This window comes from Apis mellifera, linkage group LG15 (genome assembly GCF_003254395.2).
Source record: "Apis mellifera strain DH4 linkage group LG15, Amel_HAv3.1, whole genome shotgun sequence".
Taxonomy (NCBI): domain Eukaryota; kingdom Metazoa; phylum Arthropoda; class Insecta; order Hymenoptera; family Apidae; genus Apis; species Apis mellifera.
In genome coordinates, this window is record NC_037652.1 from 3,663,157 (window position 1) to 3,689,857 (window position 26,701).

The 26,701-nt window shown below is 31.6% G+C and overlaps 1 protein-coding gene across 8 annotated transcripts in view; it reads left to right on the forward strand.

The window, feature by feature from the left end:
- The window catches only part of LOC408543 (RING finger protein 44), a 32,360-nt gene extending 16,150 nt beyond the window's left edge, over positions 1–16,210 (forward strand). For 2 of the 8 annotated variants that reach the window (XM_016916579.2, XM_016916578.2), the window contains 9 exons: positions 8,023–10,599; positions 12,814–13,015; positions 13,096–13,183; positions 13,252–13,337; positions 13,409–13,999; positions 14,124–14,321; positions 14,586–14,884; positions 15,130–15,433; positions 15,663–16,192. In XM_016916579.2, coding sequence (XP_016772068.1) covers positions 10,364–10,599; positions 12,814–13,015; positions 13,096–13,183; positions 13,252–13,337; positions 13,409–13,999; positions 14,124–14,321; positions 14,586–14,884; positions 15,130–15,433; positions 15,663–15,737 — 2,079 coding nt within the window. In that variant the 5' untranslated portion in view covers positions 8,023–10,363 and the 3' untranslated portion in view covers positions 15,738–16,192. Of the gene's footprint in view, positions 1–8,022; positions 10,600–12,813; positions 13,016–13,095; positions 13,184–13,251; positions 13,338–13,408; positions 14,000–14,123; positions 14,322–14,585; positions 14,885–15,129; positions 15,434–15,662 lie in introns of all 8 variants that reach the window. The other 6 variants (XR_003306127.1, XM_026445348.1, XM_016916576.2 and 3 more) reach the window with 6 other exon arrangements.
- The last annotated feature ends 10,491 nt before the right edge of the window (positions 16,211–26,701 follow it).

Below are 26,701 nucleotides of genomic sequence, written 5' to 3' on the forward strand. Positions count from 1 at the left end.
AAACATTTTCAAGAATTGAAAAAGTTAATTTCATATGTGAGATTTTGATATTTTGATATAAATTTATATGAAAACTTTATATTTATTCATATTCAAATTTGTAAATACATTTACGTCAAGAGACATTTTTTTTTTCTTTTTCGAAAAAAACACACACACACACATAACTTCGATATTTATAAGTGCGATGATTTCATTCGAATAATAATAAAAATGCAAATTCTCGTGGTTATTAAAATTTATTTTAGTTGAAATTTTATAGTTTGATTTTCTATTTTAACGCGTAAAGTGATTAGCGTGCTTTTTGGGACGGCCCTGTACTTTCACATTTGCAATGTTCTCTGCGTCACGAGTGCGACTCGTTATCACCTCTGGACCGTGTTTTCCACGCGACAAGTGTAACTTGCAAGACACAGGGGGTTAATTTGATACGAGCGCATAGTGTGATGCAAACTCTAATAAGGGAAGCTCGAAAAATAACCGTGCTGCGTATTCATAAATAACGAAATTATAATAATCAAGGTTAAAGAATCGATGAAACGTTACGAAAATGTTCTTTCAAATTAAAAAAAAAAGAAAAGCGTAATTTTTCTTTAAAAATTCACCGTGATGTTATGTAATCTGTGATATTATACTTTAACATTCGAAACACGGATAAAATTATATATATATTAAAGTAAATGTTTTTTAAAAATAAAACACCTTTATCACAGTAATGGTAATTTTTATTGAAAATTAAAATTACTAGAATGATTCTAGGACGATTCCCTAGACATCAAAATTATACCTCCGGTCGCAAGAAAATGCAATGGTCGAATGTTCTTTATCCAAAGTGAACCTTGAATATTTTAACGCATCCTCATTTCTTCTCGAAGGCTGCGACCTGATCGTTCGTAGTGCATAATCATTCCCCTCTGCTATCTGTTATCTTCACTCGAAAGCGAAAGAACTTGTCCGGATCGAAACGGATTCTATTGTTCTTTTAGGGGAAGAATTACCGATACTCTAGTAACAGTGGAATCATTCGTCGGTTCATTTCATTTTTTTTTAAACGATTTAACTTTTCTTTTCTTTTTTTTTTAAATATTTTCTAGTTGGATTTGGACAGCTTCAACGACGTAATTATTTTTTATTTCGCATAATTGAAAGTGGAAAACTACGATTTATTTTTTTCGAATTTACAATTGAATCGGGAAAACGAACGATATTATAATAGAATTGAAACACGATTTGCCTGTATGATTAGAATATTGTTGAATATTTTCTTTCTGCATCTGCACATGCGCGTGTGCACATAATTCTCTGAAGAACGGTGAATTAATGGTCCAACCATTTGATATAAAAAACGACGAAATAAAACTCGTTTTCGACTAGTCTATTCACTATCAGCTTTACATAGAGAGAGAGTCATCGGATCGTTTCCAGTTCAATCAATAGCCGCCATGTTGCCATAAATCCGTGCACTGAGTAAATTGCAGATAAGTGTGTATACGTGTTGTGTGTATGCGCGAGTGTGTACAATAATATATAGAATAATAATAACCACTAGGGGAAAAATTGCTATGTCGACAAAATTCGATAGAAAAATTAAAAAAAAATTTTTTGTTCCTCTTATCGCAAAAAATTGGAACAATAATAATTATTATTCCGACGATAATAACCAAAAAAAAAAAAAAAATTTCACTTTAAGGACCAACAGAAACAGAAATCTCTTCCCTTCTTCCTCGTATTTTCCAAAATATACAAAAGAACACAGTAATAAAATAACCGGCCAGTATCAACAAAATTCGAAAACAGAAAATCCATCCATCCTGGCCGATGCATCCTTCGAGGATGGCAAGGTGGAAATTTCTCTTTCTCTATCCCTCTTTCCCTCCTCTCGCTTCACGTTCCCTCCCTTTCGTCCCTTTCTCTCTCTCTCCCTCCCTCTCTCCTTCTCTCTCCCTCACTTTATCCCTCTATTCCTCTATCGCCGTCTCTCTCGGTCGGTCTCTCCGGGGTGCCAGCCAGTTTCGTGATACGAAGCGGCCTGGATCGATAGAGAGCAGCTCAAGCTCCTTGGAGTTCTTCACCGAATGGGCCGATTCCTGGAGGACTCCTGAAGGAATCGAAGAGGCGTTCTCTCTCTCCCTCTCTCCCTCCCCTCTCTTTCGACCAGGAACAGGGAGAGAGCGAAATAGGTTAGAGAGAGATTAGAGAGAGAGAGAGAGGAGTAGAAAAGAAGGAACAAGGTCCCGACCTGCAACGCCACCGCCCTAGGGATCGCCTTTTGTAACGTTCCGGCCTTTTAAGGACTAGTCGAGTGGACGGGCGAAGGTCTACGGCCCTGCCCGTGAGACACGCGGTGCCACCACACCAGCTGGTGGAAAATCGAAAACGCAGCTGCCGCCTCCTCTCTTTCTCGGCCGGCATAAATTCGAGCCTTTGTCGACTCGCCTCGCCTCGTCGCCACCGGCCACGTCTATATACCGAGAGCCTGGATCTCTCCTCGCCTGTTTCGGGCGAGAATATAATCGTGGGAGGCGCTCCTATACTCTTTCGAGCCTCGTTCGCCCGGAACTGGTTGCCTCGCCGGCCTCTCCCTCGCTCGTGCGATCGAGGGAACTCGAACGTTCGAAAACTCCATCTAGAATCGAGAATTCTGGGTAATTTGTTTACGATTATCGCCAACTTCGGCGCTTCGTTCGAGCTTCCATTTTTCTACCCGTGTTTGCCTCGCGAAGAACTCGTGGAGATTTTTAGGTTAGGCGAGTTAATGACTCTTTGATGTAAGCGAGGTTATTTTTCTTTTTTTTTTTACTTTTTATTCGTTTTCTTCCTTGTTTCTTTACGTCCATTGAACTTTTAGATTAGATAGTGGTTTTTTCTTTTTGGTATTTTTTAGGTTAGGTTTATTCGTGCTTCGCTTCGTTTCGATCGAATTTTGAGGATTTTTATAGGTTATAGGTGTATCGATGAATTGATGGTTACAAATTTTCATTGTTCATTTGTAATTATTTATTTTATTATTATTATTATTATTAATTATATATATTTGGTAATTTTCAGCCCCGTAAAAATTAAAGAGGAAATTAATACAATGATGGGATTAATTAAAGTAGCAGTTTGTTTCCAACAATTGGGCAATATTTGGTAATTTTCCCACAAATATTAAATGATGAAATTAGTGCAAAGATGAAACTATATTAAAACGCTATTAGTCATCGTCGCATGTAGATTATAATTGATGAACGCGACTTCGTGTTATGAGACAAGTATTTATAAACCTAGTCTCTCAGTATCAACTGATCCCCAGTTTAAACGTGTCCATTCGTGTACAAGTTTCTCCGTGACCGAAGATTTCGTCGGTCTCAGGAATTAGAGAAGGTATGCAGAGAGGAGGCTTCTGGGCCGATGATTCAGAATCGAAACTCTTGCGACATCCCACGACGCTGTTTTCCATTTTATGAATATAAAAGAAACGTATCTCCGCGTTATCGGTCATAACACTTTGTTAATATTTGTGATACGATATCGAGGCCCAAGACAGTTCATATCCTTATTATTCCATCGTATCTCAAGATTATTGACAATCTCTATCGATTTTCGTAGTATCCACAAAAAAAAAAAGAAACTAAAATTTCAACGAGAAATTTCATTCAAAAAAAAATGATATTTCCCATCTCTCTTTCCTATCTTAATTTATTCTCTCGAAATAGTGACAAAAAATTAAACAAATTTTACTTATCGAAAAGAAACCGAATATCATCAAATTATGTTAAAACGAAAATTCCCTAGATTGAAACACATCGAAATTCCCCCATCTCATACGTTCGAACAAAGGATGGTCGAAGGTAAAAGAAGAAGAAAAAAAGAAAGACGCGTCGTCCAAAGCCAATATCGAGTCGACGATTTAAAGATGAAATCTATCAGAATTCCACGGAATCGTGACGGTCGGGATCTCGTGACCCCGTTCGAGCCAGCTTTTGATCACGTCGCCGTCCGGAACGGTGCACGCGTCGTTCCTCGCCGCGGCTCCTTCGTCCTCGTCTCGACGGTTTTTGCGTCGGCCACGTCTCGAGAGAGCCGCTACCACGGGAGAGAAGTTTAAAGGTAAACGGGTTTCTCGCAGACGCGAGCATCGCCACATCACCAGGAGGCTATGGCCTCTCTCGGTCAGATTCACTGGCCGCGTACGTAACGACGCGTCTCGAGGCTTCGCAGCGATCAGACGCCTGCCTTTATCCTCTCCTTATTTTTCTTTATTTCTCCTCCTCTCCCTTTCCTTTTTTTCCTTTTCTTTTTTCTTTTAGTTTCGGTTAAAAATACACGGTATTCTTCCGTCGGGATGATCCGGTTAATCGGCCGGATGCTTTGAATCTGATGATCGTCGTGCGAAACGAATATTCGAAATATTTTTCTTTTATTATTCCTGTAAATCGTTTAAATTATAACTCGAGTATAATTAAATATACGAGAATTTATTATTTTTTTCAAATATTATTTTATCAAAGAACGTGTTTTTTTTAATGATAAAAAATTTCGTGCAAGGAATTCCAAATGCGTCGAGGAGTCTCCTCCTTTGTTCTCCATCCGAGACGAAAATGTACGGCGGACCCCTTCCGCGGCTATCGGAAGCGAAGCAGCGTTCGAGAGATGTTCTTATTATTATTGCGTCAAAGAGACGTATTAGACGTTAAGTAGCGTTTAATAGCACCTGTTACGTTACTTCGTCCATTCCCTTATCTCTGTTAATGATATACAGCGCCCAAGACACGGTAAATATCCAGCATATGGTACATTTAAATTAACTGGCACAAGTGCATGTGTATCATTATCATTTCTGTAACGAAATAAACGTCATTGTTGTATCCATAAAGTGAAAGATAATAAATTAAATAATACTCAATATAATCTTTAAGTATAATTTTATATATACGACTTCACGTTCCATTTTTTTTTTTTTAAATCTTGTTTATCTTCTCATCGTTAAAATAAGGAATTGATCACAATTTTTAACAAGCATAGAAAGTTTTATTCGAATCTGAAATTAGAATATAATGTGAAATGATTTATATGGAAATTTTTATTAATTTTTAATTTTGTTGAGAAAAGAAGAGAAATAAAAAATATTTGGATGTTAATGATTGAAAAGAAAAGGATCACGAATTTGACGAACAATGTTGAACTCCTGTAAGAACGATTTTAATTCGGATTCCTTTGGGCCGTTAATAAGAATCATCGATTATATGGAAATTAAACAAAGTTCGCTATCTTTTTTAGATATCCTTATCTCCCCACGTGACATATGGCGTGTTTACCTGGCGTCCATGTGCAGACCATCTAGTTTTCACGATATCATGCTACTTGCAGTTTACTAAAAATTCTGTTCTAGCACCTAGATAGTTTCGTTATTAATAATATATATCTTCAGCATTCGAATATTTCTTTAAAATTCAATAGTTCAAGTAATCTCGAAATTTGGAATGGATTTAATCAGATAACTAAAAAAAAATAGATAATTCTTTTCCATTGCGTTAAAGGGAGCAGATTTTGGAAGCTGCCAAGTCGGGCAGAAAACTCGGTAAATGCAAAAATGTTAATGCTTATCAAGTTACCGAGTGATTCAAGTTAGCGTTAGATGAAACGAGACGCAAATAGAATCGGACAGCTCCATCCTCGTCCCACTCGTCGCGTCACTCTATCTTCGTCTCGCTTCATCTAACTTCAATAGCCCGGCGAATAAATATAATCTCGGCCAACATTTTTGCGTAACAACTTTTTCTTTTTCTTTTTCTTTTTCTTTTTCTTCTTCTCTAGATCCTTCTCTAGAAAGATGTTCCACGAATATATCGGATAACACGTGCGTGTTCCCGTGTGAACAATGTATCGAGTTGGCTGCAATCAGCCATGTTGCCGTACGTGCATATAAAGTTCACTGTTAGTCCAAGCGATCGATATTGACATAAATTCCACGTGATGAGGAACATCGATTCCATCATCGAGTAGAATCGTTAGTAGCCGCGAGTTTTCCACCTCTTCCACTACTCTCACCGTCGAAGAAGTTCCATCCCAGAAAGCTAACTCAAGGAGAACGTGATGTGACCACGGGCCAAGAAAAGGAAGAAACGCCGCCATAACCAATGGTGAACGTCCAAGTAAATTGTCTCCTACGATTCCTAAACTCAATAAACTCTGAGTTTCAAGGAAGGGAGGGAGGATTCGATAAATGTGTCCTTTCTTTCATCGATAATTTTTTTTAATAAAATATTAAATTTTTAAGAAGAAACGATACTCAAAAAAATCTCGAGATATATCTTTTCTCAGAATATTACAGAAATTTATAATTCAATTTATAACCTCGATTCGAATCGTCAATTGGTGAATAAATTATCTTCTATTCGTTTACAACTCAAACTCTTATATACTTTCGAGTATCTCCTCCCATTCTCACAAAACAATCTTAAAAAAATTAATCAAATCCGAGAATCGATGAACGTTGAAATAAAATTATATTCTTCGTTCAACAATTTTGATAGAAACGAAAAAGAAAGAAAGAATAATATTATAAAATTGTTATTCAAAAAGACTTTGAATTCCATTCGATATCTTTTCCTTTTCCTTTTTAGGATACCAGTTTCCATAAGGAATGGTATATTATATCCTTGTCCAGATCAGAAATTCGCTACAATCGGAGTTTTATTTCCAGTCGCCAGGGATATTTTTTTTTTTTTTTTTTTCCTTCCACTGTTCGGGGCCGTAGCCTGTACAAAAGCAGAGAGAGAGAGAGAGAGAGAGGGAGAGAGAGACAGGGCCCTGGCCACGAAGTCCGAAGAAACGATTAAGTGAACCGGAATATCCAGGCCCCGTTGCTTTGGGCCAGCCTCTCTCTTTCTCTCTCTCTCCTCTCTCTCTTCTCTCTTGTCTGCCTCTTCCAGAGGAGAAAATGAATAAAAAGAAAAAAAGGAAAGGGAAAAGGAAAAGGAAAAAAAATATGACGGTGCGTCGTGGGTACACAAAGGGTCCCAGAAAATAGTACCTCTATCCAGAGGCCATATAGAATGCCATCACCCAAATTATATCCTTGGACTTTGTGTGTAGAATATTTTTTTTTCGTCGAACGGATATCCCTCAAATTTCTTATCTTGTGATCGATCTATTATTAAAATTTAAATTAATCGATCAAGCTTGTGTTGGATAAATTTTTTTTTTAATTTTTACAGATTTTTGAAATTAAATCTTCAGAGTCTTAATTAGTCGGTCAGAATTTCGTATCTAAAATAGGTTTAAAGGAGACTTTTAAAGTCAACCTTTTTCGAAGGTTATAATCACTTTAGAGTACAATCGATGCAAACTTAATCTGAATTTCGAGTATATATAAAGTTTCGTTTAGGCAAACTTCATTTATTTGATTTCGATAGTAAAATTCAAGTAAATTGAATTTCGAAGCAAGCATCTAAAATTAGATTGTATCGTTATTTTAGAAAAAAATCGTATCAAACTCAAGCATCAACTTTTTAATACCGTTTCGATTATCATACAACTCTCAGAATTTTCTCGTTTTTCAAATTTTTAAGAACTCGTGATGTTTAAACTTCGTACGAAATGTTTCGAGTTAAACGATTGATTGTAAAAAAATATTTTTAATTTATTTGAAACACAATTTCAAACTACAAACGATTTCGAATGATTCTCGTAGGCACATACGAGGGATTAACGTGTTCGAGTTCAACTAGTACTCGTAGAATCGTGCATTAACAATCCACGCCTATTAAACTGATCGTGCATCCTCTGTTACTATTTTGCATGATGATTCTTTCTCTCTCTCTCTCTCTCTCTCTCTCTCTCTCTCTCTCTCTCTTGTACAGTGATATGTTCCTTACTTATATCTGTTTATAATAAATTGTTTATTTATTTATTTATTTGTTTATCTTTAATTTCCACCGCTTTTGAATTATTAAATTTTAAGGATGATATAGCGTACATACATAGCTTGATCTTGCTTGATGAGTTTGTCACCATTTGTTTCGTGTGCTCCTGTAGCTTTTCACGCTTGAACGTCGACCGTGGCTCGCGTGTCGGCATCCCATAGAAGAGGAGCGATTCCGACGAATACGTTTTTTCCTTCGAAACGTATGCGCAGGCTGATTGAATTGAACGGCAGGAGAACGAGAGAAGAGGACGTCTCCGAAGGAGGCAATGACTTGGTTGTTGATCGTCAACGTTTTAATGCATCTGGATCTGTCGTAACTTTAACTAACTGTGAATATACAGGGTGTCTCAAAATATAACGGCAAATGGAAAGGATCGTAAAGTAAAGGATCCTCCCTTTTTTTCTTTTTCTCTTTTTCTCTTTCATTCATTTTGCGAGAGGAAAGAACAACAACGATTTGTAAGATAAATTCGTTTTTCAGCGAGTGAATCATTCGATGATTTTCACGAAGTAACCTCGGAATGATCTTCAGTTAAATTTAAGAAAGGAAAAAAAAAGAAAAGAAAAGAAAAGAAATCTTTAACATTTGGAAATGATCTTGGATTGAAAAAAAAGAGAGAGAACGAATCGAAGAAGAGATTAAATATAAAATCTTGCTGTATGTTGCTCGATCGATCAAAACGATTTTAAATCGAATAAAAAAAAAAGAAAAAAAAAAGTTATCTCTATCTCTCGAAATTTTTTAATTCTATTTTTCTTATAGATGCGTGCCCCATCTGGAAATAATCTAAAAGAAATGATATTATTTTTGAAAAAATAAACAAAATTTTTTGAGAAAGATTTTGGAACACCCTGTGTATAACATCAACGAGAAATCTCATTCGTGCATTCACAAAAAAGATAATATCTAACGATTAAAATCCGTATATATTTGAATCCACAAGTGAAAAAAATCTCCTCCCCTCCCCTCCCCTCCCCTCCTCTACTTCTTTTCTCCCTCTTTTCTTTGGATTTTGACGATCCACAAGAAATAGAATCGACGCAGAATCGGCGAATATTATTAAATTTGCGATTTGCATATGTCGTGATTCGCTCCTTTTCACGACTTGCTCCGCGAACATGATGATGACGGGGGTTGCAAACGTTTCACTAATGGCGAGCGAGAGAAATGAGAATCAGAACGTAAGAAAGTAGAAAAAAAAAATACACACATATATATATATTTCGAAAGAATAATCAAGAAACAAATTTAAAATTGTTACCTGTATAGAGGCTAGGTGGTGGAGAGATTTGTATTTTTTTTTTTTTTTTTCCGCATCCAAACTTCTCGCCACTTCCGAGTGCTCGAAAGAAGACGTACGAACGTTTGTTTCGAACTTTGCCAACGAGGAGTATATCTCGAAATAGAAATTGCTGTTTGTTTCTATTTCGTTAATTATATGCGAATTATTTTAGTCGAGGTGCAAATTCGCCAGGTGCAATCAGCATCAGTTTAAACGATACGATTATTATTTTTTTCCTTCATATGTATATACGTATAATTTTTATTATACATTATTGCATGATGGTATGATGCTCGTTTCTAAATTCATTGTCACTTAGTTACATAGTATAGCTTAAGAAATCATATTGATACATCATATGCATTTTGTCCCGTCTTATTATCCCCCTCAGACATCCTCTGAAACTGTAACTCTTTCGCTTCTCTCCTCTTTTCTTTTTTCTTTTTTTTTTTATTATTTATTTTTTTATTATAATATTGCAATAAATACCTCTCACTTGTCGAAGGGAGAACATATATCGAAATATAATAAAAAAAAAGAAAAAAGAAATCTCTTCCGCGACGAAAGTGCAGGGCCCCTTAGATTGGTATTGTTGCCCCTGGCGTTTCGAGCAGCACTCGAACATGGCGGTGAGCTCGGATGTTCTTTCGACATTTCGAAAGAACGGCGCGCGAGGTGGAAATCACCTCTCGTTCATCTAGCCTCTTCTCGCCGTGTAACGTTCGAATATCTCGCCAGGTTCTCTCTCAATAGCCGAAGTCGAAGGAGTTAACGTGGGGCGTGCACGTTTCGAACGAAGGGGCCAGAAACGTGTGCGAGGTCGGGCAAAATCGGTCGGCGAGGTTAACCTTCTCCTTGCCATCGTGTCCTCCCGTTTCAACCACGAAAACGAAACCAACGGAGAGAGAAAAGGTGGAGCGATACCGTGGTTCGTTGTCGAAAGAGAAAAGAAAAAGAAAAAGAAAAAAAGTAAGAGTGACGGAAAACGAGAGACAGAGAGAAAGAGAGAGAGAGAGAGAGCGAGAGCGAGCGAGCGAGGAAAGGAAGGAGAAAGAGTGTGTGAGTGTGTGTGAAAGAAAGAGAGAGAAAGAGAGAGAGAGTGAAAGAGAGATAAAGAGAACGAGGGTAGAATAATAGGATCGAAACGAGCAGAGCGAAGGGGGAGGGAATGAACGGCCCTGGGAGTCATCAGCATCGCGGCTTGGGCATGCAGGGACGATACAGGGCCGTAGTAACTGGTGGCACCCCGGCAGGGCCCCACTCTCGCCCCCCAGCGCCACCTCACGCCCGCGGTGGATGGCATCCCCATAATCAGCATCCTCAGCACGCCCAGATACCTCAGCAATACACCGGCAACAAGGAATACCCGTATCGACAATGTCCACCACCACGCTTCCATAACGGGTATATCATTGCAATAACAAACCTGGCACATTTATTGGTGCATATTCGTCGATTATGTCGTTATAACTTTTTTTTTCTTTTTTTTTTTTTAACTTTTTTGCTTTTTCACTACATTACGTTTTATCACTCGCGTTTATGAGAGATCGATCAATTCGTTTTTTTTATTTATCTTCCTGTGTATCTCTTGACTAATATTTTCTTCTCTTATACAATCGTGAGATTTGTTAACGTCATGTCGATAATACACACAATCTATTCGTATATACGACTACGACTATTCAAAATAATCGGAAGTATCATGATTTGTTATCGTGTAATCAGGCAAATAATTATCGTAACCAACCTTTTTTTTTTGTTCAAGAATATTATTATATAATCCTTCGTGAATGTCGAGAATTGCTGCGCGCGCATTGCTGTAATTCTCGAACGAATCTCGATTCGTTACGTCGTCGATTAATTGTGCGATCGATCGAGAGAATCGATTTCCATCGCATGAACGAATTCGGCATGGAAGGACGAAAGTAAACCTATTGTCAGGAAAGTAATATGAGTAACGTGTTCGGCCTAGCAAGTATGTATTTAATTTTCAGAACAACCGATATTGAAGAGTCGACGATTCTAATCAACGATAATAGACGCAAGCAGAGTTGTCCTCGAGTTGTGATGCCACAAATGCAACCGCAGCGCATTTTCATTTTCACATTTTGTTTTCACGTTGATATTTACAACTCTTTGATTTGTTAAAATTCTCGTTCATCTTTTCACAATTTCTTCAAATCTAAAAAAAAAAGAGCTCTTTTTCGAGTTATTTATTCGAAATTAATGTTTCGCGATTTAGGAAACGATAGGATATCGTGATAAAAGTTCGATCATTATTCATGAATCACGCGATACATATGCGCGTATGCATGTAAAAAAAAATGCACATATAGCTTGCTCGATTGAAACGATTTTGTGAAATACTTTTTGTATATATACACATAAAATTATATCGTATGTAGTAATTATATCGTATGTAGAAAGATATAATACACATGTAAACATAACATTCATCCACAAATGGCACGATTAAATAAGTTATATATCCAATCTATATAACCTATATATACAATGGATAAATTATTTTCATTCGATGCAAAATCTTTTCAACGAAAATTTGCGAACTTATGATGCATGAAAAACTATACAAAACATCACCTTTAATTACAATATATATATATATATATATACAGTACTCGTTTACAAAGTGATTTTCTTCTATACATTACATGAATGTTGAGCATTTGTTCTTGTTTTATTATTTTTCTCTTCTTTTTTTCCACATTTTTATTTTCTCTCTTAGCATATCATGTTTACACATTCTCTCTTCACTGATTATCTTGTTTAGCATGTCACTGAATGACAATTTTTTGAATGATTATATATATAACTTTATTTCTTCATATTCGAGTTCTTTATTGTCATGTGTTTCGTGTTATCTCGTCGAAGGGAACACTTCAACTACGAAAATAGAATCGTTTCGCGATAGATTCGCGTATCATAAATATCATAAAATATGATTAGTGCAAATATATCCACAATATGGTCACATTTATCCAGCACAATTAATGATAATATTATTTCCGTTCGTGTAATGTACGAATATCATTTTATTGGTCGAGAAACATTTTAAGGTTAGAAGAATAAAAGTGTCGCCACCGTCGTTGTAATATCATACAAGAGTGCAAGAGATTCGTACTTATTATTACTTATGACAATTTACGGCATGTATCGAATCATTAAATCGACACTGTTCATTAGATGTATACTAACTATTCGATAGATCGATATACGCAAATGATTAAGAATTGACGTAAATCATGTTTAAGGAAAAAAAATCTACTAAAAGTTACACGATCAATGCTACGTTAAAAATAATTCGGTGATTCTAGGAAAAAAAATATATATAGAAATTTCAGTGAAATTATTGGCATTACTCGTAATAAAATCTCATAATTGAATCATGATTTTGAAATTTATATAAAAAATTTAAATTTAAATTTTTCGGTTTAATAAATTTGTTGTAAAATATTCGAGGTAGATCCACAAAATTCTAGTAGAATTTCCAATGATTTAATTTTAATTTAAATACTTGATTTTTTTACTCTTTTAACATACTCGTGTTTACCCATCATGATGACCGTTAATGATTCCGTGATTCTGCACACTATTTAGGGATTGCCCTGGCGTTGGTACGTCTACCGGGCCAAACGGTAAGGAAGTTTCGTATCACGGGAACGTAGGCGGGTCTAGTGTGGGATATAAACCGCCTCCGCAGCACAGTCCACAATCGAGAGGTCCACCGACGCATTTTCCACAAGAATCCGTGGGTCCACCGGCCAATTCCCCTCCGTTACACATCAATATCTGCGGCCAAGTAAGCATTCCTCCTTCTATATTATCTGTATGCATCAATCCACGTGTACCTTTTCTCTTAAAAGATATATGTACTCGCAGGACAACACGATGCGCGGTCCGTTATTGAACATGAGTCCAGGTCTCGGAGCTAGCAACGTTGATATGGAGTATCGTAGGAGTTCCCAAGGTATGTTACGCTTTCTACATTGCATTATAATTATAATAATGATTGTAAAAATGATTTTTTCTTTTTAGCCACAAATCAGTTACCTTTGAGTCCTGTACAAATACAACCATCGCCACCATATTACAGACAACCTAGTCAAGACGATGGTAGAAAGGTATATGATATAATATATATATATATAATATTACTTCAAATCAATATATATATATATATATATGTTTTTAGAGCGAGTCTCCATCCAGGAAACGTCGTCGAATATCTCGCAACGGTGCCGTCTCTGGTATAGAAGTTCGTGAAACAACGCCACCGTCTCCCACACCACCATTGCACACTACGCCACCGCCATGGGAATTCTCGGCGGCGCCCCAGAGACGATCGCCACGGAATCACATGTCCACGCGCGGCAGCCCAACCATCAGAAACCGTTATCAACGATACACGGATTCATTCGGCTTGTCCTATCCGTTTGTGCCGGGTCACACGCCCCATCCGCCCATTCATAATTCCCATCATGGAATCCACAGCTCCCATCACAATATTCACAATTCGCATCATAATTTACACAATTCGCATCATAATATACATAACGCGCATCAAACGCATCCCCATCATCCACCGGGCACAGGACATCATCCTGCGCAAGGAGCGAACGGTCCCGTGGTCGTAGACGTTGGACAAGTTGGTGTTTCCGGTTTAGGAGTTGCTGTTAGCGGAGAACCGCTGTGGCATCCTCAGGCGACAGGTTATAGAATTCCTTGCCAATTGCACGGCTTGTACACGCCAACCGGAGCACACGCGTTTGCACACTCGTGTCAGGTAAAGGAGATATACTTTTGTAGATTATTAAAAAAGAAAAGAATCTATTATTATATTTTCTGATTTTTATATTTATTCAATAAAGAAATTTAAAGTATTTCATAGTAAATAAATATTTCCATAGGTTACGCATCATAGTCACTATTCAGCAGCTCACCCAACCCATCCAGGTCACAGTTTGGTTGGTTCGATAGTTGGCGCAACATCCAGAGGATATCCCACACCGACCGGAGGTCCTGTGGCGGCTCTTCATCATGCTCATGCGCCACCACCACCCGTCCATACTACTCATTACACGGCGCACCATCAACTCTCTCAACAGGTACACTAAATAACATATACTAAAATATACTAATAAGTATATTTATACATATACTAATAATAATACATATAATAATAATAAGTATATATATACATATACTAATATACTAATAAACATATATTAAAATAGAATAACAATAAAATAAATGAAATAAATTTATTAGATATAAGATAGACTGTTATATTAGATTATTTCATATCATTGCTGGAGGAAAAATATTATTATTTGATTATTGTTTTCTTTTTTGCTTTCTCTTTGTTGCAGCGAGAAGTTGAATTAGAGTTAATAGAATCTCATCATCATCATAGAGTGGGAGCTGCAGCTGGCGCCCCATTACCATTACCACATTCGTATTCACCGCCGGCTCTTACTCAAGTTACTACTCCTACCCCTACCCCTATATTCTTATCAGAAACGAGAAACAGTCAATTGGAAATGATTCAGACCAGGACTCGACGCACAGCGTCAAATGTTCACACGCTCAGACGATCAAGGTCGAGTAGATGGAGAGGTACGCCTCCGATACCACCGACTACTTATTCAGGATTCTTATTGCACTTCTTGTAAGTATATATTTCTCTAATATCAATCATCTGTTTAGAAGAAGCTTGTAAGAGAAATAGATGATTCTCTTATCTATAAAAAAAACTAATTTTAATATTACTAAAATGATTTTTAAATTTATTGTAAATAATAGAAAAAGAGTTGTAAAATGCACAAAGAATTTCGACAATTTTAATATAACTTGATGTAAGTTAATTTATAATAATTTCATCCGTGTAATTTAATAAAATTTTGCAATTTATAGCGCAATGCTCAGCAACCCACCATTATCCCCATATAGTCAGGCGGAACTTTCCTCGCCAGATTCAGCAACAGAAAATTACGAAGCTCTTTTATCTTTGGCGGAGAGGCTAGGAGAAGCTAAACCACGAGGACTGACTCGTGCCGAAGTGGAACAGTTGCCATCGTACAAATTCAATGCAGAAACTCATCAAGGAGATCAAACTAATTGCGTGGTTTGCATGTGTGACTTCGAAGCTTTGCAATCGTTGCGTGTTTTGCCATGCTCACATGAATTCCATTCTAAATGCATCGATAAGTGGCTTAAAGTAAGTTTTTTTTAACGAGTTATTAATGACTCGTTACATTAAGCTTTTCTGTGGGTTATTAATGACTCATTACATAGACAACGAGAATAAAACTTTTGGATTACCAATAATTACCACTGTATTATAATTAATGAATTATTTATTAACAAATTAAAAATTTGTTTATTAAATTAAATCTTATATAAGTAAGAAGAATTAATTATAATAATCTGTTTATTTATGATTATAGTCAAATCGAACATGTCCAATATGTCGTGGTGATGCCGGAGAATATTTTGGGAATAGCGGAACCGGTAGCGACTGACGCCAAGCCGCTCAAATACACTAGCGCCAACTATCACGGGTCTCAGGGACGCTACTCGGTACAGAGCTTCCAGCAATTACATTGCTAATTTGTGCAAATTTTTGTTGACAAGTATTTCTCGTCTTTTCTCTGACCGAGTTGTGTATGTTACGATCGCCTTGATTTCGCGAAGAAGAAAGGATTGAAAATGGTTGAAGAACGAAAAACAAGAAAAATACGGGAGATAAAAAAAGAGTAAAATTCAAAGTATGTCAGAGTGTTTGGTATCGAGAAAAGGATCACACACACGCAATAAAGGTACACGATTTAAAATTACAGCATGCAACGTTTTTACAAGGCGAATTAACGTTTCTGCGTTTATTCCATTGTTTTTTCTCGGGAATAGAGAAGTCGAAGAAAGAGGTTAGAAAAAAAAGAATAAATAATAACATATAATGAGCAAATCAAGATTAAAAGAAGTGAAGAAAGAGAGATTCCGGAGATTTATTAAAAATTATCAAGCATTTTCACGTCAGGATCAAAGTCTGACTATGTATTCGTTTTGTTTCATCGACGTGCTTCGAATTTAGCTATATTATGTTTAACACTCGTTTGTTGTTTTTTCTTTTTCGTGTTGCTACTTTGTCGAAGTTGTCCGATTTAATATGTACATAATTACTTACGTAATATGCTATTATCGCTATTTTCATTAACGTTCCAGTTTTTATTATTATTATTATTATTATTATAATTATAATAATTATTATTAATTTTTATTATTATTATTATCATCATTATCATTATAATTATTATTAATATTATCATCATCATCATCATCATCATCATCATCATCATCATTATCATTATTATTATCATTATTATTAGTTCTATTACTATTATTATTATCATTATTATTAGTTTTATTATTATTATTATTATTATCATCATTATTATTAGTTTTATTATTATTATTATCATTAATATTAGTTTTATTATTATTAGGTTTATTATTATTAGTTTTATTATTATTAGGTTTATTATTATTGTTATTATAATTATTATTATTATTGTTATTATAATTATTATTGTTATTATTGTTATTATTATTGTTATTATTATTATTGTTGTCATTATAATTATTATTATTATTATTATTATTATTTATTTTTATTATCATTATTATTCGTATACTTATTCTTATTTTTATTACTATTACTATTATTACTACTACTATTACTAATACTACTACTAATATTACTACTACTACTACTACTACTACTACTACTACTACTACTACTACTACTACTACTACTACTACTACTACTACTACTACTACTACTACTACTACTATTATTACTACTACTACTACCACTACTACTACTATTACTACTACTACTATAACTACAACTACAACTACTACTACTACTACATCTACTACTATTATTACTATTACTACTTCTACAACAACTATTATTATTATTATTTCTAGTATTATTATTACTATTATTATTTTTTCTGGTATTATTATTGCTATTATTATTATTTCTATCATTATTATTGCTATTATTATTTCTAGCATTATTATTGCTATTATTATTATTTCTAGCATTATTATTACTATTATTATTATTTTTAGTATTATTATTGCTATTATTATTATTATTATTTATAGCATTAGTATTGCTATTATTATTATTTCTAGTATTATTATTGCTATTATTATTATTTTTAGTATTATTATTGCTATTATTATTTTTATTATTGTTGTTATTATTATTATTTTTATTTTTATTATTTTTATTATTTTTTTATTATTATTATTATTTTATTTTATTATTAGTTTATTTTTATTATTATTATTTTATTATTTTATTATTTTTTATTATTATTATTATTTTATTATTACTTTTATTATTATTATTATTGTTGTTATTATTATTATTTTTATTTTTATTTTTATTTTTACTACTACTCCTACTACTATTACTACTATTACTACTACTACTACTACTACTACTACTACTACTATTACTATTACTACTACTACTATTACTACTACTACTACTTCTGCTATTACTATTACTACTACTACTGCTACTACCACTACTATTACTACTACTACTACTTCTGCTACTACTATTACTACTACTACTGCTACTACTACTATTACTATTATTATTAGTATTATTATTACTACTATTATTGCTATTATTATTATTTTTTTAATTTTATTATTATTATTATTATTAGTTTTATTATTATTATTATTATCATTATTATTATTATTATTATTATTATTATTATTATTATATTATTTTTTTTTAATCCTACAAATTGTATATATATTATACTCGCATAAACGCGCTCCTATTAAGATAATTCATACACATATGTGTACATACAGCCAATCTAATTTTGTAGGTAATTTTTTTTTCTCTTGGGGAACTTAACCAAATGTAACGCGTATATTTTTTCTTTTCTTTTCTTTTTCTTGCAACAAACAGACCAATGGTGTGTCACTATGTTGAATATGGTTAAATATGGATAAGAAGAAAGAAAAGATCCCAACCTTCTAAGCTATACAGGCTTTACATGTCTTATGTAGGTCGGATGATCTTTTGTCACATAAGTTTTTCTAGAGTTATTAGCTGCTGTAGTTAGAGAAGAAAAAAATTATTAAATAATTTTGTTAGATAATTATTGATAAATATTTTATAAATGATTGGCAAAATATTTAATGTCCATTTTAAGGAAGAAAAAAAAAAAATTTGTTTTCTGTTATGGCAATATGAATCAATTATTTCTTTTTTCCGCCATTCAGAAAATAAAAGATATGTTTTTTGATCTTATTTAATTTTGATTTAAACTTATTAATTCACATATTATCGTAGAACGTAGAATTAACAGAGAAAAAAAGATTAACGGATCAAATATTTCAAATCACGAAGGAGATTAAAGAAAAAGAAGAAATAAGAAAGTCAGGTTCTTCAGCAATAGTTTTCATGCAGAAAAAAAAAAGAGGAAAAAAAAAAAAGAAAGAAAGCTACATAAAAAAAGATACAAAACTGAATAAAAGAAGAATGATAAGAATACTGCTTCTGTTTCCTGCGTATCTACCTCTAAATAGATGAAATGAAACGATTCATATTTTTTTATATACACATCTCATAAACAATAAACATATGCTAAGAAAACCAAAAAAAGAGAAAGAAAGAGAGAAACCGATGAATAGGAGAAAAAGAAAAAAACGAGGTAATCGCGATTTTTTGAATTTTCACAATATTAAAAGTAACAATTAAATTAAAGATTAAGATTTATCTGATAAAAAGAAATAAGATAACATGTATTTAGAAGTCCCTAACAGAAGGAAAGAAAGAGAATCGGAATACTGCTCGATTAAGCATGTGTTTTAAGAAAGAAAAAGATTAAGATACGTTGTTAAAAGAAAGAAATGTACGTTCCCGAGGTATTCCGTAAAGGCCTTTCATATTAATCACAATTGAGCAACGCCACATTGGAAGAAAAGTGCGTTTTTATTATTCGGAAAATTCGCATAATTTTTATTATTATATGCAACACTTATATGCAAAATTATTATCACAAATTAGTAAATTTTTGTTATCTTATAGTTAAATTATATTGTTCGAAAGTTTTTCATACATAATTCTATTCTAATTTCTAATAATCTTTATAATAAAATTAAATTAATTAAAAGTTAACTTTCTTTTTTTTTTATATTATTGTCAATTTCTTGTTTAAAAGATGATCGATAAACTATTAAATTAATAAAAATTCTATTTGTTCTTTGTATTTGATTAATTAGATTAGCAATAAATGGGAAAAAGTTATATAGTATTTCGTATAATAATAAAAGGTAAATGACCAAATATTATCGAACGTAAAATCGAAATGGGCAAAAAAAAAAAAAAACGCATGACAGCGCGATCATGTATCCCTTTGATCTTATCCTTCCATTTCTTATCGCGTGCCTTTACTGTACCAACCGTGTATCGGGAAAAAAAAAAAAAAAAATAATGAGAGTTCTCGTGCAAAAAAAAGTCGGAAAGAAGAAATATGTTTATTCCATAGAGAAAAATCGAGTTGACATTGAATCATATTTGTAATTTCAGAGGAAAAAAAAAAAAAAAGAAAAGAAAAACATAATGAAGAACTGTCAAAACTGTTTCAGGTATTTCGAAAAAGTTTCTTACTATATCATCGCGTGCATAATCATGAGGAAATAATTGTGTTTTTAAAAAAAAGCACAAAAAAAGCAGGATCACATGTAACATATGGCTGGTAAATTGAAATTTTTCATCATTGTCCATCCGTAACATGTAATAAATTATTTATCACGAGATAAGAGACAAAATTAATAGAATTTTTCAATTTTTTGAAAAGAACAGAAAATTTTTGTTATCATGTGTTCTTTCCACTTGACAAATATTATTTTTGTTGAACGTTTAAATGTTAACAATTAGATATATAATTTACCTTGATAGGATATATAGAATATATATAAAATATATAATATATATGTATATTATATATTATATATATGTAATATATATGTAATATATATATAGAATATTAATCAATATTCTTTATTTATTCAATCGAATTATTTAAATACTTAAAAAAAAAAATTTCACATTGACTTATAGTCCATATTTTCAACAGATAGACACGATGAACGAATCAATTTACTCTTACAACAAAACTCGTCCGTGCAACCGCATATACGTAAAAACATGTACTTTTTAATAGCTTTGTACAGGTTTAAGGCTGCGTTCACAAGTGTTACTGGATGAAAGTGACGTCGGAAACGAATTATAAGCTTATTCGAAATCAATTGGCCGCTCAAGGTCGTCTCGCAAGATCTTTCCTCGCTATTGATTTTATTGTTTTATATTTGCTCAACTTGTTATTTATTTCAAAAACCGGAGAACAAAAAATTAACGAAGAAAGATAATACAATCCAATCTGTTGAAAAAAATAAATAAACAAATAATAGTGCTTTATTATACATTAAATCCATATATATATATATATATATATATATATATATATATATATATATATATATATATATATATGTACGAAGAAGAAGAGAAAAATGGCTTTGAGCGGGAATAGATGTCGAACAAAGATAAAACAATACAAATCAAAAGATTCTCTTGAAACCAATTTGAAACTCATTTTGAAAAACTGTGTTTCGTTTTCGTGGACCGCAAATTTTTTTTTTCCATTTCCATTATTGTTTGTATCGATGTATATAAATTCGTCGTTTAAAAATTCCGGCTCGTTATAAAAAAAACGCAATATCAAACAAAAAAAAAAAAAAACTCGTGTGTGAGTGTGCATTCGTGTGTCTGTGTATGTATACAAAAGAAAGGAAAGAAAAAAAAGAAAGAGGGGAAGAAAAGTATGGAGGAGAGAGCGTTGATTTTTTTCCTAGATGCGTTATAAGAGAACACATATCACTTTTCTTCATCAGTTATATATCAACGCGTCTTGTACACTCTCCCTCTTCGTCGCAGTTTTAAATCCGGACGGAAGAGGAAAAGAGAAAGGCTCATTTTTTTACTAGCTTAAGTATGTGAGAGTGAAAATGAGAAATACGAATGTTTGTCAAAAGGGACAAGTATTTGATCGGTAAGCCGATTGATGCCGAGGAAATATTTTTTATTTCAAAGAATTATACAATTTTTTTATCACGCTTCTCTCTCGAAATTTAAATTATTCGTTCGTCAAGCTTTAATTAAATTTTCCTATTGTAATTTAATATCTCTTTCGAAAAATCGCACAAGAAAGAATTATATAAAATAGAATCTTTTAAGTAGAAAATTTTTTTTTTTTTTTTCTCCTCTTATCGATAATATTGATTTTCGACTTTAGTAAGTTCTTAGCCTATCCAATGCTTCGTCTCTTGATACATGTAAAGTAAGATAGCAAAGGAATCCATAATGCGTACCTTGAGCACACCCTGAAGCCTAGTGTATCAATTGCAGTAGAAACATTTATGATCGGTTCTTGCAACATTCTACTATTATATCTTAAAATAACAATAATTGAATAATTTAATTAATTATTGAAGATGTGTTTTAAAAAAATTTATATCCCTTTATTATTAATTATTCGTGTCAAGAGATAATTCTTAAAATATAAAAATTAAAAAATAAAAAAAACATGAATTTTTTTCATTATTTTGGGCATGTTCAAGAACCAGTCACAAAAAACAGTACCAAAAAATAATTGTTCCGACGTATGAGTTCATGTGAATTGCTTTTAAATATGAAACGATATAAACCCATATATATATATATATATATATATATATATAATTTGTACATAAAGAGAAAACAATGTATTCGTTTATAGACACTGTACACTGAACATCTATCTCGTATCGAATTTGTTTAAATTGAAGAAAAAGAATATGTACCTAGACATTGCTTCGGTTCTCGATTAATTACTTCGGGAATGAGGAAAGTGCTTGACTCTAAAACGCGCAATATTGGATTTTGCGCACTTTAACTTGGCGATGGCGTTGGTGTTGCTGTGAGGCCAGCTGCGCGTTGATTTATGCACATCGATTGTTAAATTCATTTTTTAAAAATTTTCGTCGAACAAAAATCGATTTCTTTCCTTTCGATTTTTGCATTTTGAAAGCAAATTGTCATTCAAATTATCATTTTCAATTCAAAATTGTATAAATTCAATTGATTGATTGAATTTCGAAGCAAATAAAAAATTTCAGACTCGGATTACAATTACAGTAATGACTTAATGATAAACGCATTTTTGCATCTGTAGTAGAGAATTATGCAATTTTTGACGTCGGGAAACACTCGAATGTTTTCTATTCATTCATTATTTATTTTTCTCATTCGAATTTATTTCTCATTTTCATTAAAGAGCGAGATCTCGTCTATCTCAGAATATCTACTTTCGGTAGATGCAACGCGATCGTGACATGTGTTTACCATCAGGGCATTACTGTATATATAATACTTTTCGCACGGTTGGCCTAACAGCATGTGTTTCACAAATCAAAATATCATTAAAAAAAAAAAAAGAAAAAAACGTCGTGATTTAAACCGAAAACCATATCCAGTGACCTGACACCTTGTTTCGAGTTGATGAATTTGAAGGAACAGCAATAAATCAAACATCCGATAGAAAGAACAAGATATATTGATCTTTCGCGTGTATTTAAAATACATCGATACAATACGATCGAAATTTATGTTTTTGTTTTCAGTTAATCATTTATTCATTTCATTAATAGTTTTTTTTTTTTTTTCATAACAACATAGAGAAGCATATTAAGCGAGTTACATTCATAACATTCATAGTACAAGCATTCATTTATAATTTATAATTTCTTCTTGAAAAGAAAAAATATTTTGTTTTTTTTTTTTTTTTTCAAGGAATGGTTGAAACTTTCTTATCGAACTTTCTTTTCTCAAATCTGACAGAAATATGCACAAATTTCAAAGAATCATTGTAGATTGATAAATTGCCATATCGGAAAAGATTTAGGAACGCGTTTAAATTGAAAAAATATAAAAAAAAAATTGATTAAATATTTACTAATACATATATAATTATATGATTATATTTTTTTAATTTATCATGATTTACGTATTTTTTTCTTTGTATTATCGTATATAATGATTTGAAAAATCATACGAATAAAAATGTTCCATATATATATATATTCCTTTTAACGACACGTGAAAATTATAAAATAATAAATCTCCTTTAAAATTAATAAAAATTCTTTTGCATTCTTATGCGCAGTGTGCCAAAAGCATATATATATATATATATATATATATATATATATATATATATATCACACTTTAAAATTTGTAAATTTCTTTCCTTTATGTCCTTTATTTCTTCTTCTGTTTCTTTTTTATTGGCATAGCCAAATCAATTTTTTTTTTTTTATTAGTAAAATAATTAGCTTATAGCAAGACGCTATTTTTGAATTTGTATAATAATTATTTTTGTATATTTTCATTAATATAATTAATCGTTATCGTTCTTATTGCATTATTGTTTTTTCTTTTTTTTTTGGTTAATATATAATAATAAAAATACGTTATAGATATTTCTACACGAATTCGATTCAACATTTTTTTAGTTGGATATCTAATTTGTTCATTAGTTTTATTATTGTTATTAATTATTACTATTATTATTATTATCATTGCTATTATTAATTTACTATCGATTTATCAAATTCAATAACTAGATTGTAATATCATTAATATCGGGAACATATTATTAAATAAGCAAAATGCATCACAAATTTTTATAGATAAATAAAAATGAAATAAGTTTCGATAATTAAAAGAGTATCGAATAGTTTTTCTGCAAAACTAAATTATTGTATAGATGTAAAGATAACGATGCCAAACATTATATGTTAATATGAAGACTATTATTATTATTATTATTATTATTGTTATTATCTACTATTATTTTTATTTTTCTTGTTTTTTTTTTTACTATTATTATTGCAATTATTAATTATTAATACTGATTATTAATATTGATTATTATTATTATATATCATTATTATTATTATTTTCAAATTACATAAATTTTTTCATATTCTGAATGAATTTTTATTTTTTGTTTACATATACTTATGCATTTATTCATTGTTTGATACATCTTTGTTTGTCATATATAATCTTTGTTTTTTTTTTTTTTTTTTGTAAATTGTATTTCAATCAATATTCTAAAATATATCCATATGTTATAATTTGTTACAATCATATATATTTATTTGTTTTTTTTTATATATTATAGAAAAAAATCAACATATTATACGTATATATATATATTATATAACTAAGTATAAGTTTTCAATTCATTTATATTTCGGTAAGAAAGTATCGGGACCAAATAATATGTATTCGTATTGCGAAACTAAATTCATAAACATTCATTTTCAGTCGTCATAATGTTTCGTCAACTTCGATCGTACCTGTGATAATATATTATCAATTGCGATATTATTGATCGATCCGTAACGCTGCCGTGATTACCAGACCCTTCTTGATCATGTCGCACAATACAGCTTCAATATAGCCTCTAATTTGCAACGCTGTCATTTCAATCAACAGAATCTCTGGCGCGTTTTCAACACTCTCAATATTTGTGCGATTCGTGAATAGTAGGGACGCAAAAGTAACAAGAGAAAAGTGCAACAAAAAGAAAAAATGAAGAGAAATCGTATGCAAAAGATGGGGGTAATCTATGGTCTGCACGAAATTCGATAGAAATCGAGCTGCTTTAAAGCCAGATATGTTCATATCTCGTGATCCTACATAGGTTAGGTTGGAATCTTCTACTTTAAATTGTTCGACAGAAATATTCCCGCAATGGTAGTTTCTCTTTAATGGAAAAGTTTCTGACTGAATTTATAGAAGATGGATTGTAGACTTTAAAACCTTCTTTCTCTATATATATATTTTTTATCTATGCATTATTTTTCTCTGTTTTTCATTCTTTCTTTCTATCTGTTTCTATCTCATTTATTTATTGTATTTTTATTTATTTTTTTTTTCGGTAATTTTTCTCTACTTATTCTTTCTGTTTATATTTTGTTTTATTTTTCATTTTTCTTTATATTCTTTATTTCTTTTATTTTTTCTATCTTTTTGTCTGTTAAATTCATTAATCTTATTTTTTTTTTTTTTTCTAAATTTTCTGAGTCTCATCTAAATTTTTATTTTTGGATTTCCTTAATTTTTTTCGTTCATACAATTTCATCATTTCATTTTCAATTGTATTCTATCCTCGCAAAATATCCTTTTTTTTTTTTATTTCTTTTTCATTTCTATGTACATTTTTCCTTTTTTTCGTTCGTCCGCCCCTACTACCCATCCATAACCTCTTTAAGTCGACATATTTCCTTTAAGCCACGTATCCTTTCTGTTCCCTCTCTCCTTTTCTTGTTCCTCTCACTAGTTCCCCGGACTTCCTTTTGATTACAACTTCGATCTAACTGAACGGAATTAAATGCAGGAATGGGCAACGAAAGCCAACAGTTATAATAAATCAATTCAGAGAATTGTGCATTTGAGAATTGTATTTCTAGTAATAAATTTATAGAAGAATTTCAAAATTTCACGTTGCAGCATTTAAAAGTATTCTCTACTCTTTTTAAAGGTTATGAAAGATATACAATTAGTGTGGTATTGAAAAACAACGATGATAAAGATTTTACAACAGAAATTTAAATTTTATTTAATAAATAGAAAAATAACGCGTCCAAATATGTGAATATACAATTTGATGTATGAATTTATTTCCGATGACTTAACAAAGTATATATAATATGTGTTCTCAAGCATTTAAATTCTATTGGTAAATATTTCATTGAAAATATGCATAATATGTATTTACATTATTTTAAATAACAATGTAATGTCTTGATATTTTTTTTATTTTCTTTAACATTATTGCAAAAAATACAAAAAATATAAAATTTATTTGTGACATAATATTTCAAAATGGTATATTTAATTCGCGATACATTATAAAATATTATATCTAGTTAATATTCGGTCTTGCTAAATGCACACTGTCCATTTATATTTTTTTTAATAAACTTTATCTCTTTTAATTTTCGTAAACATAATCTTAGTATATTTAATCGTTATATGATTTATAGCAATTATAAATTGTAATTGATTTATATATAAACTAATTGGATTAATGATGTAAATTGAATTCTTAAAATAATTTTTTTTAGAAATTATTATCAAATTTTTGATACCTTTTATTTAAAATCAATGTTTATTTTTAATTACACTATTTTATGAATTTAAAAAAAATCAAGAAAGTATGTCAGTTATGAATATATTAAAAAACATAGTACGTAATAAAAATGTACATAAAATATCGAATTTTTATTCGGTTAAAAAAAAGAAGAAAATTAATCTAAATTATGCAATACT